The 18,979-nt window shown below is 33.1% G+C and overlaps 1 protein-coding gene and 1 non-coding gene across 15 annotated transcripts in view; one reads left to right on the top strand and one right to left on the bottom strand.

Moving 5' to 3' along the window:
• The window catches only part of Ahi1 (Abelson helper integration site 1), a 182,405-nt gene that overhangs the window by 108,891 nt on the left and 54,535 nt on the right, over positions 1-18,979 (bottom strand). For 12 of the 14 annotated variants that reach the window (XR_012448066.1, XR_012448079.1, XR_012448074.1 and 9 more), the window contains 5 exons: positions 14,143-14,372; positions 12,502-12,608; positions 9,612-9,730; positions 7,226-7,356; positions 5,369-5,509 (listed from right to left, as the gene is read on the bottom strand). Coding sequence is in view for 10 of the 14 variants with exons in the window: in XM_074073915.1 (XP_073930016.1) it covers positions 5,369-5,509; positions 7,226-7,356; positions 9,612-9,730; positions 12,502-12,608; positions 14,143-14,372 (728 nt within the window). In the remaining 4 variants the exon portion in view is untranslated. The other 2 variants (XM_074073987.1, XM_074073980.1) reach the window with 2 other exon arrangements.
• On the top strand, positions 9,942-10,048 carry LOC141415915 (U6 spliceosomal RNA). Its single transcript, XR_012440872.1, has one exon. It is a non-coding gene; the product is annotated as a U6 spliceosomal RNA (small nuclear RNA).

The raw sequence follows: 18,979 nt of genomic DNA, 5'->3' as shown, positions 1-18,979 counted from the left end.
TTTCAATTAGACATTATCTTATTAAGAGAACATTATAAAAGTTACATTGAAACAATGCTACATACTACAGAAAATTCATATTTTGAACTATATTGAGACTATAACTTTATGCGTCCTAATTATAAATTACTCCCAAACTTTTAAAGAAACGAACTATTAATAATAATACTAGATCAGTAAAGTTCCTTTTAATCTTAGGTAGTTTCTTAAATATTGAAGCTGAAAACAGATAACACATGTAGGACTGGTGACCAGGCTCAAGTACTAGAGCACTTGCCTAGCAAGTGTGAGGCCCTGCAGTCAATCCTCAGTACTACCAAAAAAAAGAAAAAACAAAGAAAATAACATATTTCACTATTAGAATATTTTACTGGGCTTTTTTTTAATGCTAAGCATATACTCTACAACTGAGCTATACCTCCAGCCTTTAGCTACCTTCTTAATTTAAGTTATTTCATGATATAAGAAATGCAAAGCCTAAGCAGTTGTGACCCAGAGCTGAACGCATTAGGAGTATGGGCTCTGGAGTCAGACAACCTGGAATCAAATGGGAGCTTTACCACCAGCTGTGACCTCAGGCAAATCACTTCATTTTCCCTGTTACTGAGTTTCATTATCTTCAAAAGAGTACCTACCTCAAAGTGTTTTAGAAGTACTATGTAAAAAAATGCCATAAGAGTGGCAGACATGAAGTAAATGCATGATGCCATCTATGACTACCATTATTATGATTAGCCTCAAATTTGCTAACTGATAAACCTTTCATTCTATATTCTCATAAAACTTAAGGGAAATGCTATTCTATAATTCTCTAATTCTTAATGAAAACATGCATTGCATATCAGTAACATGCCAGGTTAAACATAGAGTGCTATAAATACCATAGGCAATGAACAAGTTAGCTAAAAAAGTTTTATAGGAACTTAAAGGTACATGTTGTCCTGAACTATGGTAATACATGCCACATGTGTAAAATAAAGCTACAATAATGACAATGCAGGTATCATTAATGAATGAATTCTATTTATGAAATCATTTTAATGGTAGAAATTGTCTTTTAGCTTGAATGAAGTTCTTGCAGAGTTTTAATCAACTACATAGAAAGAATAATGGATGAAAAGAACATGATAATTTGACTCTTGTTCCTGGTTTCATAGTCTAGCTCAACTTAGTACACAGCAGGTACTCAGAAAGGTTTTGTGTGGCCTAAAATATAATGACTGAAAAGCACTCAACACAGGTTCAGAGGAGACATTGCCACCTAGTGAAAAATTGGGCTCATTACCTAGGATTATCAAATAATGCTAACAATTTTCCAAATAAAGTCTTGACCCTACTTTATATACTATATGCATAATCAGTACATGTCAGTATTCAGACCAGATACTGGTAATAAAAAAATGAAGCCTCCATCTTTGCTTCTTTCAAGGATTTTTTTTTAATTAACAGCTTCACAGAGAAAATGGTATTACAGAAAATAAAAAGTTTGATTACTCAAAAGCTAGTATTTCAAGAAATCCAGTGCTGAGCCTCAGTGGCTCATTATAATCTTAGCTACTTGGGAGGTAGCGATAAGGAGGATCGCAGTTCAAGGCCAGCCCAGGCAAATAGTTTGCAAGACCCTACCTTGAAAATATCAAAAACAAAAAAGGGCTGGTATGGTGGCTCAAGTGGTATAGTGCCTGCCTAGCAAGCATGAGGCAAATCTGGTAATAAGGCAGCTTAGTATTTTAAGAGTAAGCATGGATTTGTAGACCAGACTGTATAAAATGTAATAACACCAGCATCGATGTCATAAAATTCTTGTAAAAATTTAAACAGATACATGTAAAGTATTTAAAACAGTACCAGAACACAGAAAGTGCTATGTAGGTACAATAGTTATTCTTAAATGTAGAACTGCATCCTACAGACTCAAGTAGACAAATATTGATCAATAATAAACATTAATTCTAAACTCTGGCTTCATAACATTAATCAGTAGAAGTCGTTTCTCTGATTAGGACTTTGTTATGGGAATCCTAAGAGTACATTATTTGTGGTACTCTGTGACTAAATTTTGTATTACTAGATGATTAACTCTCTCAACATCAGGCAAATAAAGCTGACTTCTGAAAGTAAAAATTGTATTTCTTACCAAAAAAAAAGCAAAAAGTCAGTAGAATGAAAGGCTCAAAAGACCACAACTTGAACATATGCTTAACAGGGAAAGACACTTGCTGACTCTTCACAGATTTTGCTAGAACTGAAAGATGAGTGATACATTTAGCTACCACTGTGGTCTCATTCACAACTTATCTTACAAAAAAATAGAATCACTTCTTTTTCCTTGAAAATTATCAGAAGCTAAGAAAGGCTAATTAAAAATCACTTGTGTTCTTTATCTTTTGACAAATCTATATAAAACCACATGTAAACTTTATTTTCAAATAATATATTTGAGCAAAATATTCTATATTAAAAAATAAAATCTAGGGCTGGGGCGTGGCTCAAGTGGTACCTTCTTAGCATGTGTAAGGACCTGAGTTCAAACTCCAGTACTGCCCCAAAATAAATAAATGAATAAATAAATAAAAATAAAATATATAGCAAAACTATGATAGGTCAATTAAACATTAACTTGTCAATGAAAACTTTAAAGACTATTTGATGATTCTGGTCTAAATTCAATGAGGGAAGTATTTCAGAGCCTGAAATACTTTATATTTCTCATGATGTACACCATATGTAAGCACTGTGCTAATGCGTGGATGCCTGAGGTTATTTAACTTCTTCCAAAGCTTCCTCTTTTTAAAAACAGACAACAAAGAGTTGGGAAAATGTATTGAGACTTCATGAGTTTTTAATTTTTTTGTAAAGGTGTTAGTGTATCAAGAATTGTGCTTTAAATATGTTGCACAAAATGACTTTAATTTCATGAATTACAATTACAACATTTTTATTTCTAAAATGGTAATGAAAATCTTTCCTCCTCCACATTAAAACAACATGGATATAACATGTTTTATGTATTTATTGTATGATATAATCAACCTGGTATAGAACATACTTTAATAAATAAAAGGAAAAGGCTGACTAACAGAGTAAAAGAGTGAGGGAGAAAAGTTCCATTCCACAGAGATGCTTATCAGCATAATAAAGCCTAAATTCCTATAAAGCCAAGTGTGTACAGGTAGATGACAACATGGTTAATCTGTGGTTTGATTTAATAAGGTATTTATGAGTTTACAAGGCACTTCGACAGTCACTGTCACACAGTATCCTCACAAGTAACTCTCTTAGGTAAGGCAGGTTGTGCTAGCTAGTGCTAGTAGTACTCTTAAGAGATAAGGGAATGGAGCCTCAAAAGGCAAGAAGCTTATATAAGTTCACTGAAGTAACAGAACAGGATTCTGATCCCCATGTTATTATTGTACCACTAAAATGCTATGCTCTTTCTGAGCAAGGAAATCCTCCTATCAATGAAAAAACAAACTGTTCAAAGAAAACAGAGCAGAATTTCAATTTGGATTTGTAGAAAAATTTCAAAAGTCTAAAAAGCAAATTCAAAATTGAATGAAGACTGTTGTGAAACCTAAGAATCTGTAGAAATAACTGAGCTGCCTATTTCCTGTGTAACAGCTCCAATTTGAAAATACTTAAATATAACTCTCTTTGCTTATGATTTGCCCCTTTAATGATTTAGAGGGGGTATGAATAAAAGAAATGTTTCAGGATACATGTTAGAACTAGATATTGATGATTTGAGAAATGGGTCTTTTTATAATCAGGCAGTGAGTCAATGTAAATGCAATTCTGCTGCTTGAAAATTCTATCATTAGTGTTTTAACTTGAATATGAATCACAGTAATTATTTTTTCTCTATATAGTTCTCTCAATTTTTGGCGGTACTTGGATTTGAACTCAGGTCCCCATGCCATGCCCCCAGATTTTATACAGTTCTTTAACATGAGATAAATCTTGATTTTGCACACTATCTTCTACAATAATTTACCAGGAAAGGTATAATATAATCCATACTATGATACAAAAACTTCAGGTTTATACCTTAACTCAACTGTCTAATAATAGCACTTATCCTAACATTAACTAATTCAGTATGTACTAACTTTCATATTTCAGTAATTCAAAGTATTTTGTTCAAATAGTTCTACATTAATGTTACTTATATACATACATATATATGTAATATATATTAGGTTTTTATAACTATACATGTATATAAGCCACCCCAGCTTATGAAAAATAGTGAATGATGGCCAGTTGTGGTGGCTTATATCTGCAATCCCACCTACTGCAAAGGTGGAGATCTGGAAGATCGTGTTTTGAGGCCAGCCCTGGCAAAAAGCTAGTAAGACCCTATTTCAATAAGCAGGGTACAGTGGTGCATGCCTGTCATCCCAGCTATGCAAGCTGAGGTAGGCCCTGGGCAAAGAAGCAAGATCCTGTCTGAAAAATAACTAAAGCAGGAAAATGATGGGGATGTAGCACAAGTGGCTGAGTGCCTGCCTAGCAAGCACAAGGTCCTGAATTCAAATCCCAGTACTGGCCCCCCCAAAAGCTTAAAAACAAAAATATAGTGAGTGATGATGTGTAATATTCTAAACAAAAAATATCTTTCATTATTGTGCAAGAACAGATGGAGAAAATGGAATTGCAGTTTTGAGACAAAATGCATTATTAAGATAATGTAAAATAGTAAAATACTAATTTCAGGATAGAAATCAAAGATATATATGGAAAATAACGTAAATACAAATAAGTCTTAGAATTCCTGAAAACTGTATCCAACTTTAATTTTCTTGCAATTCTCAGAATGATAGTATAGTGTAACTTTATAGTTAAAAGACATTAGATTTCTAATTCTATTGCCTACATTTTATGTTAAGAAACTCCAAACTACAATTTACTAAAACTATGTTCTTAAAAGTAAAAATAGAAATACAGAATAAGAAATTAATTCAATATTCAACTGAAAACATTAAAGATTCACATTCCTATGTATTATTTACCTTTTAAATTTAAATTCAGTTGCCATATTCTCAGATAATTTTTAGGTGAATTATATTTATTCAACCTGATTTACAAAGTAAGTAATAGCAACTTTTCTGTGATTCCAACATAAGAGCACAACCATTAAGTGTATTTTTGCCAACATTTAAAATCCATCCTAATCATGCTTATAGAAAAATAAAATGTTATAACATCATAATAATATAATCCATACAATCTTTTTGGCTCTTATAGTATGTTCAAGAAAGTTTTTTAACTCAAAGTATAATAGACTTCACAGAGCTCATGATACCTGGTCCATTCTACAGGTAAATGTTACTATAAATATTCTTTACTTCTCAAGCTGTGGACTTACCATGGAAATCATAAATATAAAGAAGAATTGGCTCATTCTGCCCAAATGCACAAAATGCAACCATATTTTCAAATGGATGGTAAGAAATGTCTCGAATGGGTGACTTAAATGGCAGGTCAGAATATACTGCTACTTGTTCTCCTAAACAAAAAAAGAGGCAAAGATTCAATAACTTGTATTTTGTCAGGTATTTCTCTTTACATGACTATTATTCTGCAAATTATTTGAAAATATTTATAGTAATGATGAAGTTCATATTAGTTAACATGAAAACCTTGAATACTTAGAAGTATTTGAGCAGCACAGCATTAAACAATTACCTGTATTTTAAATTTTTAGGCCTTTCTCTTTCTACTTTTCAATCCAACCTTTTCCAAGAGATTTCAAAGGCGCAAAATGAACACAAAGTGCTTAGAAGGAAGTAGAGAGGTATATGATTAAGATCTGAAAGAGGTGAGCAAATTATAACTAACAAAGAACTGGGGAAAAGTAGGGGGGAAATTGTAAACCTCTAAAACTAAAGAAACATGCCAGTCAGGGGAAGACTGGTGAGGGATTAGTTTTTCTATCTTGCTTTTTCCTAGAGGCTGCCTGCAGTACAATACCATATACTTGAAAAATACCTATAATTATGGCTAAAAGATGTCTATAGCACAAGTCAGTGGAAGCCAGGACAACCAGAAGTCAAAAAAGCAGAGTTCAGATCCACATACAGAAGGGGAAGAGCAACCTGATGCTTCTAAACTGATACTAAAACATAGTGTAGGGGAAAAGAACAAACCCTCAGTGAGCCAACTAGGAAAGAACAATTAAGAATAAACAAGATGAAACCAAATACTGTTCATTAAAAAGATTTTTAAAATTCTCTGATAATGCATCAACAATATCGAAATACTAATTATCTGTGCAGGTAGAGGATATAATGATATGGGGGGTTGGAGGGAAGGGGTAAGGGGGAGTAATTAAGGGGATGAACAGACCAAAGTAAAGTAGACTCACAGAGGGGATACATCAAGAAACCCCTTCGAACATTGACTGAGGAATTAATAAGGAAAGACAGGATTATAAAATAGGCACAGTGCGTGTGTTGGGGGTACTTTAAGAAGGGGGGATGAACAAAGGAGGTGAAGGTTGATGGACTTCAGATACTTATACAAAATAGAACAATGAAAGGTCTTGCAATTGCTGTATAAGTGTGTGTGTGAGTGGAGATGGTGGAGGCAATATAACCAATGTACAATGGAAGGCTATGAATCCCCCTGTATAACAAATATATCCCAGTTAAAAAAAAGGATTTTTAAAATTCTGTGAATTTCTTTTTAAAAATGTTCAAGTAGTTTTAGTTTTTCTTTTGCAAAACAAAGGTAAAGCACAAATGCACTTCAATGATGTAATAGGTTAGTTTATTTGATTAAAAGTAAATCGTAGTAGGTAAGTGTTAATTAAGTTTCAGACATCAAAGACTCACAGGAATATTTTTGTTGCTAATCAAAAATATGTCATAAATGCTTAAAAATGTATCTAATTACAATTCAATTTATAACATTTTGGATTTTGCATTATAGTTCTAATAAATGCTGCTCTAAGATCAGGAGTATATTATAAGGAAGGAAAGAATAAACCTTGAATTATTATATGAAATTCTAAGTCTATGAAGGTTCAGAATAAGAATAGGATTTAATATAGATTTAGGCTACAGCTCAGTTCCATCAAAGGTTATCTAATTTTAGAAACATAATTAAAAACCTGAAATCAGAATTTTCTTAAAAATTTTTCCATAATATAGTAATTTTCACACTTTTTCAAACTCCATTCTCACTCCCCCAGAAAAGATTTTGAAGATCAATAAATACAAACCTGTTTCTGGGTTCCAAACATATACTACACCATCCTCACTTCCAGCAAAAAGAAAGGTCCCACATGGTGTCAAAGTGCTATGAATCTTCTCCCGGTAATTTGCTGCACCTACAAATTTCCTTGCTGCTAATCTATAAACCAAAAACATTATACAAATATAACCTATTTTAATCACTTAAAAGCGTAGTAGAAAACTTTTCCTTTTAAGTACTTAATTTGCATATATAAAACTATTTTTGAGGATCTATTATATGGTAGACATTCTATAATGGATACAGAATAAAGAGCTGGTCTCAGGAATCTTAGAAGTAAGCAGGAGAGAGAAGAGATATATTAATATAAAACAGAAGATGGAAGTATAAGTACCACAAATGAAAAAGTAATTTGCAGATCAACTCACATTTAACAATGGCAAAAATAAAGGCTACAGAGAACTTTTGATATCCTTCAAGAAATGGACAGAATCCTATATTCTTGTATTTTATTCCACCTAATGAATTTTTAAAATCACATAAATACCTGATCCCTGAAGAAATAATGCAATACATATTATTAAATCATCTAAAATGTGATACACAAATCTTCTAGACTTTTTCACTTATAAATAAAAATTAATATTGCTTCAGTGCTTCTTATATGTCATGTAGGATATTAGATACCCTGCTCTGTAACCTGTTTTCACTTAACAATAAATCATGAACAGTGAATGAAAAACACAGATGTTGAAAATATAGATGATGCAGTATCATTTTAATGGGTATGTATTTTCTCTCACTGGAGAGACATTTAGGATGTTTCTAGATTTCCCCAATCATAATCATTTCTATGAACAATCTTATGTGTATATATTTACACTATTTTACATTACAATTATTTTATTAATATAAATTTCCAGACCTAGAATTACTGGGTCAAACATTTTTGGAGTCCTTGGTATTTATTTTACTGTGCAAATTCTCTACTTATGTTAATTAGTATATTCCTCCACAAAACCCTTGAATATGGCATATTATTTGTCCCATCTGAGAAATGAGGAAAGACAGACACAAAGAATATGATGTGAAAAGGCAGTATCTCACTCCAAGCACTCTAGAACCCAGGCAGGGTTTTGTACTGCTTAAAAAGGAAATTAGTTTGTCCTTCTAATCTGGTTCTAATTTCTATTTTTAAAAACATTCCTCTCAGTACTCCTTGTCAAGAAACCTATGCTCACATGGACTGTCTTCTTTGCCTTTGAACATATTATCCCACTTCTGAACTTGATTACGTTTTTCCATACTACTGAAAAGTTTCCATCTTATCTAAATTCTACCCATCCTTCAAGATGGAGCTCAAGTGCCAGCCTCTCAACAGATTCTTTAACAGAAAACTAAATTATAGTTGTCAGTTTTCCTGTTGTCGTAAAATATATAATTCACTTATCATATGTTTAGCTTCATTACAGAACACATACTGAGAACTTGCTATCTGCCAATCAAGACATGGATGCTATGCATAGAAAAAGAATAAACAGATTCCAAACCTAGAAGAGCTCCTATTTTAGTAAAATTAAATGTTTTCTGTGTTATTTTAGAGGGGTGCAACTAGACTATAAACTTGGTTAGGACTAAACCTACTATCCTTCTCCCACAGCACCCATGACAGGGTCTTGAACTGTTCTATGTAAATACTGAAGAGCTTAACATTCTGAGACACTTGCAAAATCAAATTAATGTAGATTACCACTTTCTCTTTCTAAATACAATAAGGAAATCTAGTTTTTAAATGCCACAATGTACCCCCAAATAGCACAACAAAAAAAAAAAAAAAAAAAGGAAATCTAGTAAAATAACCTTCACTCATTTGTGTAAACAGGAACTCTAACAGCAATGCAGAAGCATCCTAGAAGTCCATGCTGGTTTTGCCAGAATTCTGCTCTTTTATATTAAAGACAGTTATATTCTGTTGCCTTTATTTAGAAATAAAATAAAGAAAAACAAGGATGTATTAACCAAAACCCATATCCTTCAGTTATATTATGTCTTGTAAAAAATTTATTATTGTATATATTAGAGGTAAAAGGTATTCCCTCACCGTGGAAGGTGCAAGTTTCTGCTTTTAATTGTGAAAACTGAAAGCAACTGATTATATTTCAGCTTCAGAGTTGTTCACACAGAGCTGGATAATTCTCTGTTGTGGGTGTTTTATGAAATGTAGGATACTCAGCAGTATATCTGATCTTTACCCATTAGATACTAGAAGCAACATCAAAAATGTCTCCAAACACTGTCAGATGTTCCCAAGGGGCAAAATTGCCAATTCAGAACCATTTCTGCATTTTATAAGTATAGAATAACTCATTGCTTGTTTTATGAGTACTTACCTGTTGATACTAAAATATACTTACATTCGGAGATCCATAATTCTCAAAGTACTGTCTTTGGTATGGATCAGTAAACGTTTTCCATTGGGATGAACCTTCAAATAACTTATTGGAATTCCCTTAAATTCAGTTTCTTTAATTTCCTAAAATGATTTTTTAAAAAGTCAAAATATTGGCACTGAAAAGTCTGTCTAACATTGAACCCTCTTTAGGGTACAAAATTAATTTTAAAGCGCTATTTTCAATTCCACTATATTGGACACATAAAGAAAAATACCTTAAAAATATTTCAGGTTTTCACTTATATGTAGAATCTAAAACATACAAAAAAGAAAAATTCAAATACACAAAGAGGTCCTCGCTTTGGCAGCACATATACTAAAATTGGAACGATACAGAGAAGATTAGCATGGCCCCTGAGCAAGGATGACACGCAAATTCGTGAAGTGTTCCATATTTTTCTTACATTTGGAGACCATGAACTGGTCATCCATGTCACACGCCTGGTTCTTCCTATGGATGATTCTGAACCTGTGTTAAATTCATTAGATGATACGAGACACAGCCCAGCCTAAGCCTATTAATACTTAATGGTTTGTAAAATTTGCACATGATTGTGAAGAAATTTGTACTACCTAAAAAGTCCTACTGCATGTCTCTGAATGTGTAAGCTATATAAATGTTATTTATATGGCATAGAAAGAATATAAATATCCTGTAAAGGCAGACTGTGAACAAACTATTCGTTTAAGTTTTTCTGGATGCACTGTGTAGATGGGATCTGTTTTAGAAAATTACTTTCACAGTTATGTGTGTTCTGTTAGCTTTATGTTTCAGTTAAAAGTATTAAAAGCGATGGAATTGCTAAAAAAAAATACACAAAGAGGCTACTAGAAGCTGAAGTGTGGAAGAGATAGGAAGATGTAGGTCAGAAGACACACAGTAAGACAAATCTACAGATTTCGTGTGCAACATGAAGTCTACAGGTAATAAAACTGTACTCAATATTGTATTCATGCTACATGTATAGATTTTAGCTGTTTTTATCACAAAAAAACCAAAAAACAAGTATCTGACAAGATACATGTTTATCTGCTTCACTATAGTAACCTGTTTACTATCTGTATATATCCTCGTAACACCATGCTGTATTCACTTTTAAAGAAAGAAAAAAAATAGGTAGCAATAGCAAAGGTTTTTCCTTGTTTCGATTGCTAGGAGAAGGGAAAAAGACTGCCAAACAACTTAGGCTAAAATCCAGAGTCCAAGAAAAGTCCCTTTTCTGCAGAACTCTGAATTAGGTACCTTTTCCCTCAAGACCCCTTGTTGATTTTTGCTCCCTTTACCTAGAAGACTCCCCTTTAGAGGAAGACTGGCACCAGCAGTGGTGAGCTTCAGTACTGCTACAGTCCTAATATTAGCAGCTAAGTCCCTGCTTTTTTAACCTAAGACCTGCTGCCAGCAATTTTCAAAAAGTTACAGAAAACGTTGAAACACTGACACCACAGATGGGGATTTTAGTCAGCTAATAATCTATTACAAATCTTAAGTGGGGAGACACTGGTAGAAATTTGAGCAACTACAACAGATACAAAAGTTCAAAATCAAAACTGCAAACAAGCATTAAGTATAAATTTGAGAAAGTTAATGGCCGATTTACTGTTGTTGTAACTGATGAGTTCCTCCATATTTTTCTTTATCATATTTGCACACAAACTAACAGCACATAGGCCTTTCATTTTAAGAGACAGGTGAGTTCAGCAGCACTCCCCGCACTGGTGGCTAGATAGAGCAAAGTATGAAATCACAGTCTCCTTGGTGTCATGGCATTTGCTAGACATTTTAGCTCATTTTCTAACTTTTTAGTTTTGACTGTCTGAAGTAATGACTAAGGTGTAGATTTTCAGGTAAATTTGTCTCTTAATTACTATATTATGGTAATTAAACACATGAATTTTATAATAAATTCTGCACTGTAGAGTAAAACGATTGAAACTGGTGCCTTTGGGTCTTGCCAATCCCTCGGACATGTAGGTATTTAGTTATTTTCAAAGTGTGTGAAATGAGGCTATATGATGAATCTCAAGACATCATTTGTTAATCTGACAGACCAGATAGAAATGACTAAAATTAGAACAGGGTTTTTAAAAAATAGATCTGATACACTGGATAGATTTAACTAAAGCTCATCAACATTCTTTTTTTTTCTTTTATTCATATGTGCATACAATGTTTGGGTCATTTTTCCTTCCTTCCTACCACCACTAGGGTATCTTTTTTTTTTTTTTAAAGAGAACTATTGTCATAACCTATTATGAACAATGAAGAACAAAGGAATAACATATTAGACAGAAACCACATTCACTTCTATCAGGTTACCAAATTTCAACTTTGAAACAATTATTGTGATTAAATGACAGACCCCTGTCATAACTGAACAATTTTGAAAGAAAGCACTGTTGACAAAGCACTGATCGTGCTGGTTTTAGTGACATGTTACTGGAGCAAGGAAAAAAGGGCTTAAATAACAGAAAAATAGTTACTGATGGATGGTAATAAAACACATATCTCATTGTAACATAAATTTCAGCTAATACCATACTGTTAATTGGGGTTCAAAATACTAAAAGGGGTTTGGGGCTGTAGCTCAATGGAAGAGCACTTAGTTTGTATGCTCTAGGCACTGAGTTTGATATCTAACATAAATGAACAATGAATAAACAAACAAACAAACAAGACTGAAAGTAAAGCCTGGTCAAGGTGAAAATCTTCATTAAATTATTATCAGTCAGCTATCAGGAAGACGTGATAATTAATGATAATTGACTTTTTAGGGGTTGAGAAAAACGTGTTCATTTTCTGAAAAGACAGCACACAAGATGACTATCTTAAAATCAGGTGACTGAATTGTTACCTTATTTATAGTCCAGTGGCGCACTGAATGCTGCAAATCATTAACTTTCACGTAAGTATTCCAAACAACAATCACCCCTGTGCAATCTCCTGAATACATGTGATGACCTATTTAAAAACATGAAATTACTCATTTAATGTCACAGAGTTAGAAATAAATGATATGAAGCTGAGGGAAACCATAACTCAGTAAAACAGTCAAAGAATTTAAGGGTTACTAAAAGGTGTATCAGTTTTTAAATGTTTCAAACCAAGATGACACTCACAAACTAATCTCAAAATTTTTTATTGAGTTCTTCCCTCTTTTAAATTATTTTTGATGACTTATTTCCCTTTGTCACTTGCTTGAATCTGAATACAAAAAAACTAGCATCTCAGTGCATGTGTGTATGACCCATATTCCCAAGCCAAACTATGTGAATTATCTAACATGTATTCCAGGTATTCCTCATCTTTATTAACCTATCTAATCTTCTTCATATGGCTAGGAAAATACTTACATTCTAATATATACTGTTCAGTAAAAACTCAATGAAGGATCAGGGAATGAATAAAATTAAAAAAAAGTGTTAACATCTTAACATTAATTCTTTAGGGTTAAAACATCTTAAAATTGAGTGGGACCTCAAAGACCAAGTTCACCTTCACAGCCATGTAGGAATATCTTATGCATCATTAATACCAGACGGCTGTATGGCAGCTGTGAATTTAATATTTTACAAAATAGCTTATTTAACTGGTGAACAGGTCCATGTGTTAGAATGTTCTTTCTAATTCTAAGCAAAGGAAAGACTGTCTTCTACAGCTTGGCCTCACTGCTACCTGCTAGAATGACATGCAACGATGTGTCCCCTTTTGTTTTTATATTAGCATATCTTATGGCCAAATATGTCAAAAACATTACCTCTATTTTATAATCTGAGCGACTTCCATAATGAATAGTTTTCAGACACCTTCTATTCAGGGCCTTTCCTGAATAGGTTTTACATTTATTAACGTCCCTATAGCTCAACTGAGTATGCTGGAGTACTATCATTTTGATCTGGATCCCACTTTAGTTAAGGACAGCTACAATCATGCCTAATCTCTGAAATAATATAAAAAGTGACAATATAATAAATTTCTTTATTCTTTCAGCTAACAAAATAACCTGTATTTTACATGTTTAAAAAATCATCTATATTATTCATATGCTATGGGAAACCTTTAAATAGTTGCAAATTTTCCTTCTATGCTTATGTTCTTTAAAAATCCTTTTGCTACATTTATCATATATGTATTTGCAACATTCTTTTGATATTTTCACCACTTCCTGAATTTTGTACCCTTTAACTTAAAATGTACTTAAAAATAACTTAAGAATGATAATTCCCAACCCAAATAAACACATTTATAAAATTTAGTACATGACTGGTGATTACAGCAAAGAGTAAATGAATCTAAATGTTTAGTAACTTACTAACTTTAAATTTTCACTCAGTGCCAAATCTATGTGACTTGCAAAACAAGAACATCTTAACTATGTACAAATAATATTGATACATAAAATTCCTTTCAAGTTTAAATAACTATTAGTGAAATAAAAATTAAAATGAATTTTTCATTTAACTAACTTTCATATGGAACATATTCTGTGACGTACCTTCATCATCAAAACAGACAGAGTTTATAAAACTCTTGTGAGCATCAACCTGTCGGACCAGTGTGGCTACATCTTCTTTCATATCAACTTTCCATATCCGAATTATAGAATCATAGCATCCTGTAACCACCAGCTCTCTTGTAGCAGGATGGAACTTAGCCGTGTAAACAAAAGAAGGGTGAGGCAAAACTCTGAAAGTATTTGTATTGTTTATTTCATTTTTCCATATCCTGGAAAAAGGATTAAAATTTTACATACTGCTTCTGAAAGGCAGAAATTTCTTTTAACAGTTTTTCTAAGCACCAGTATAGCCAATGAGCTTGACAAACACTGAGAACAACCAAAGGTAAGCTAGTATTTATAACAATAAAATCATGATGATGGTCACATATTTCATGTCTGAAATTGTTTATATTTAGACAAAGCTATTCTTGTTATCAAGCATCTATTTTGCTTGAAAACTATGGAGAGGGACTTTTAATGATTTTCCATTTAGGATGTGTATATTATTTTTGCAAAATGCTTACTAGTGGAGGTTTGGAGAATAGGATTCTCCATTAACTTCTGTACTTGTAATTTCAAAGCCTACGTTACAAACATGAAGATCTCAATGACTTAAGTCATACTGAAGTTACTTTGAACTCTTGAGTAAAATGAGATTGAAATAATAATAAAATTGTTTAGAAAACACACTCTCCTACATTAAGCACCACCATTATGTTTAACAGTTTTTTTACCTCTTTTTGTAAATAATGGCTGATTTATCTTTAAAAGTTATCACTGCTACAGTAATGACCAATGCAAAAAACCTAAGGGTTAAACTGCTTTGTTAGATACTCACATTTCTAGCAATATGTCAAAAATAGGTAAAATCTAACAACCACCAGGAGCTATGTGGAACAGTGGATTTTTTATGTTTGATTAAATTATGAGAATTAATAATTTTATAATTCATCTTTTTAATTACTGCATAAGACTTAAAAGAAATTAAATCCTTTTCCAAATTATAAATAAGAGAAAAATACAGCTGGCTATTTAAGAATAACTATGAGTTTTCTCAGTGGCTACTTAAAATATAGGATATGATCTTCACTTACTACAAATCTAAACTAATGAAGGAAGTGAAAGAACATGTTTTCAAGTGAAAATAAAACACATGTACCATTACATAAACATTTTTACCACAGTAACGTTTTCAATGAACATATGCTACATGAAATAAGATATTTACTAAAAGAACAAAATTGCTAATTTGAAGGAAGTATTAAGATAGTTAAAAAAAAAAACCTCAGTTGCTTGTTAATAAACCTTAGAGGTATTATTTAAAATACTATATAACCTAATGAAATGAAGAAAACAACTCAATAGAATTAAAATATACAATATTTCTAAAGCAAAAATGAGCTTTTTGTATAAAAACTGAACAGTTATCAGCAATGGCTTTTGTTATTCAAGCAATGGTAGAATCCAACATCAAAAGAAATGTGCTAATGGGTTTGGAGTAAAATGAGGTTGCTCATAAAGAATAAGGAAATACAAATTTGGAAAGACTGGATGAACACATACACAGACAAAACATGGTTAAATTTGGTAAAGAAAAAAGATACCAAAGTTAAAACAGTATGTATGAGGGGGTATGGCAGGAACACATGGGCCTACTGGAGAGCCACTACACATGGAAAAGCCTTTCTGACTGTTCTGGAAGCTGTTGATTTGAGAACAACAGTTTATTCTAAAGAAGGGGATGTAGGCTAAAGCCAGGTGGCAGAGAGCTAGTTAGTGGTAAACAGTACTTAGTAAATACTAATGAAAACCTGTGACAGTGGTCCCCAGAGAGATAGAAGGAGAAGATAGGGAGAGATTCTTCATTTCTAAGCACTAGCAATTCTAGTTCTCTTCCTTTTGACATCAGCCTCCTCATTGCAAGTATTCTTGCATCTCTTTCAAAAGCCTCCTTATCTTTTTAGTTTTAGCCACTATGCTTCTCTCTTTATGCAGTAAATGCTTTCACAATATTTTGTGACACAGAGTCCAAATTAACATCAATTTTTAGGCTGAAAAGAGAAAAGCACTCACTATATGCACTTCACTATAATATATTACATGTTGTATGGATGAGCCCAAAATGACTTCAAGAAATGGTAATATTTGAGCTGTATTTTATATGATGATTACAAGCTTCCTATGGCTCACAAAAGACACTTAAATTTTGTTGAATGAATGAGTTAGACAGAATGGTTAGGAGAGGGGCATTTAAGTTTAGGAAGAGTCAGGTAAAAGGACATGAAGATGCCAAAGGAAAAAAGATGACTAAGGGATTTCAAAAGACCGTGTGGATAAGGCAAAATGACAAATGATGAATAGGAGGACAGTGTAACATCAATGAGGCAATGTCTATCACACCATGCTAAGAAGAAACTGGGACATTTTCAATAGGCAATGGGTACTTAAAGACTTTTAGAGTCAAAGTACTATGAAAGATGATTTCAGAAAGATAATTGTAGGACAGCAGAGACAGAGGACCTAGAGACTGAACACAGGAAAGTTTAACAGAAACAACTTAAGAGAGAAAAGGGGTTGAAATAAGGCAAACACATAAAGGATGGGAAGGATGTGATACAATAGTGAGTCTTTTAAGGAGAATTGGCAGACTTCAGTGTTAGCTAGATGTAGAAAAGAATGATAGGACAAAAAGGATAAGCACTATTCTGAATTCCCAGCTTGGGAGACAGGGTGGATAAGGATGATACACACATACACTCTCTCTTTCTCTCTTTCACACACACACACACACACACACACACACACACACACACACTCATAAATACACACATGACTAAAGGAGAAAAATGAAATTTTGGAAGCTTAGTAAATTTGGTTTGGGATTTGAAGTGGCACTGGGCCATTCAAATGGAAATGTATAATAGAAAAACAAACTCAAAAAAAGGATGGGGATGGAAGTCCTTAGAATAATACATGAAATTCAAAGCTGGAGAAGGTAAGAGAAACTACACACACAACCAGGAGAAGGACCCTGGGAAACACAGAGAACTGGCAGAAGGAAAGGAACAAAGAAAAAGGGATTGAATAGAATTGATGAATCATAAAAAGAAACCAGAGGAGGCTGTTAGTGAAAATATTTCAAGACTGGTCAATAATGAATTGCTGCAGTGGAGGCAAACAGAATAGGGACTAAAACTGGAAATGCATCTAAAAATTAGTAGAAAACTGCTGATCTCTTAAGGAAAGAAGTTTATATAGTATGTGGGAATGAGAACCACAGCAACGGGCTTAAAGACAATATGTGTGCAATTTTCTTGATAGTGTAGAAATAAAGAAAATATGGTTGTCTAGAAGGCAGAAAGAACTGAGAAAAACATCATTTATTTAGGATATGGAGATTTGAGCATATTTCTAGTATGAGAGGATAAACTCAACAAAGAAGAAGATACTAAACAGACCAGAGGGGTAGGAAGTAATAGAATTACAGGTTAAGGGACTGAGTTTATTAAAAGCACAGGTTAAAGATTAGTCTAAAGGAATCCATTCTCATACTGCTTTGTTAAGAAAGAGACAGAGATATATGGGTACCTTTAGAGATATCAGGAGGGAAACCAAAGGAAATACAGGAAGTTCATATCTGGTTAAATTTAGTTATAAGTTGAAAAAGAAGTAATCTAATAAAAGCTGGAAGAGTATAATTTAGTGCAGAGAACTTGATGTTGGCAGAAGAATGAGAAAAAGGAGCTGAATAAAGATAAGCAAAAAGACTGCTCAGCAGGGACAAGAGCTCAGATGACAAGAAGAGAGAGTATTAATCTGATCAAAGTATAGTATATGCATGTGTGAAACACCACTAAGAAACCCTTATATAATTAATATACACTAATTTAAAAAAAAAGAAGACTTAAAAATCCAGTCAAGTCTCAGCAAAGTTATGTACTTTTCTCTAGCATTACCTGGTACTAGAGAGAACAACTGTGCTAAAAGAACAGCTCAGGTAAGTTCCTGAAGATATCCTTAATGGGGAATAATAAGTTCCTAGGTAACAGAGAGGGAGGTCAAGTCTCACTAAATGCCATCTTTTTCATTTAAGTATAAACTAAACAACAAAGATAACATCTTGACCAGTAGACATTTTAACTACAAAAGTAGATTGATTAGCAGAAGAAGGGGCCTAGGTACTAGAAGTCACATGACATGTTAAGAGAACAGGAGGCAGAGGAGGTAAATCAGAGTGAAGTCAGTATAGATCTCAAAATGCTTTAAGTACCAGTTTCCTAGATTATAGAAAGAATGGATATCCACTTACTAATTGATGTAATCAAATTAAACAACATATACAAAAAGAAAAGAATCTTTTTTTTTGTAGTACTGGGACTTAAACTCAGGCTCTACACCTTGAGCCACTCCACCAGCACTTTTCTGTGAAGGATTTTTTTCTCTTTTATTTATTTATTCCTTCATTCATTCATGTGTGCATACAATGCTTGGGTCATTTCTCCCTCCTCCCCCCCGCCCCCAATCACTTGCAACCAGGCAGAAACTATTTTGCCCTTATCTCTGATTTTGTTGAAGAGAGAGTATAAGCAATAACAGGGAGGAACAAGGGTTTTTCCTAGTTGAGATAAGGATAGCTATGCAGGGAGTTGACTCGCACTGATTTCCTGTGCATGTGTGTTACCTTCTAGGTTAATTTGAGATAGGGTCTTACAGAACTATTTGCCTGATCTGGTTGGAACCGTGATCCTCCTGATCTCTGTTCCTGAGTCAACAGGATTACAGGTGTGAGTCACTGGACACTTGGCACTAAAAAGAATCTTGAAAATTTGTCTGT

The sequence above is a fragment of the Castor canadensis genome, chromosome 1 (assembly GCF_047511655.1).
Source record: "Castor canadensis chromosome 1, mCasCan1.hap1v2, whole genome shotgun sequence".
In the NCBI taxonomy this organism is placed as follows: Eukaryota; Metazoa; Chordata; class Mammalia; order Rodentia; family Castoridae; genus Castor; species Castor canadensis.
Note: the sequence above shows the minus strand (reverse complement) of the source record. Positions and strands in the feature narration are given on the sequence as shown.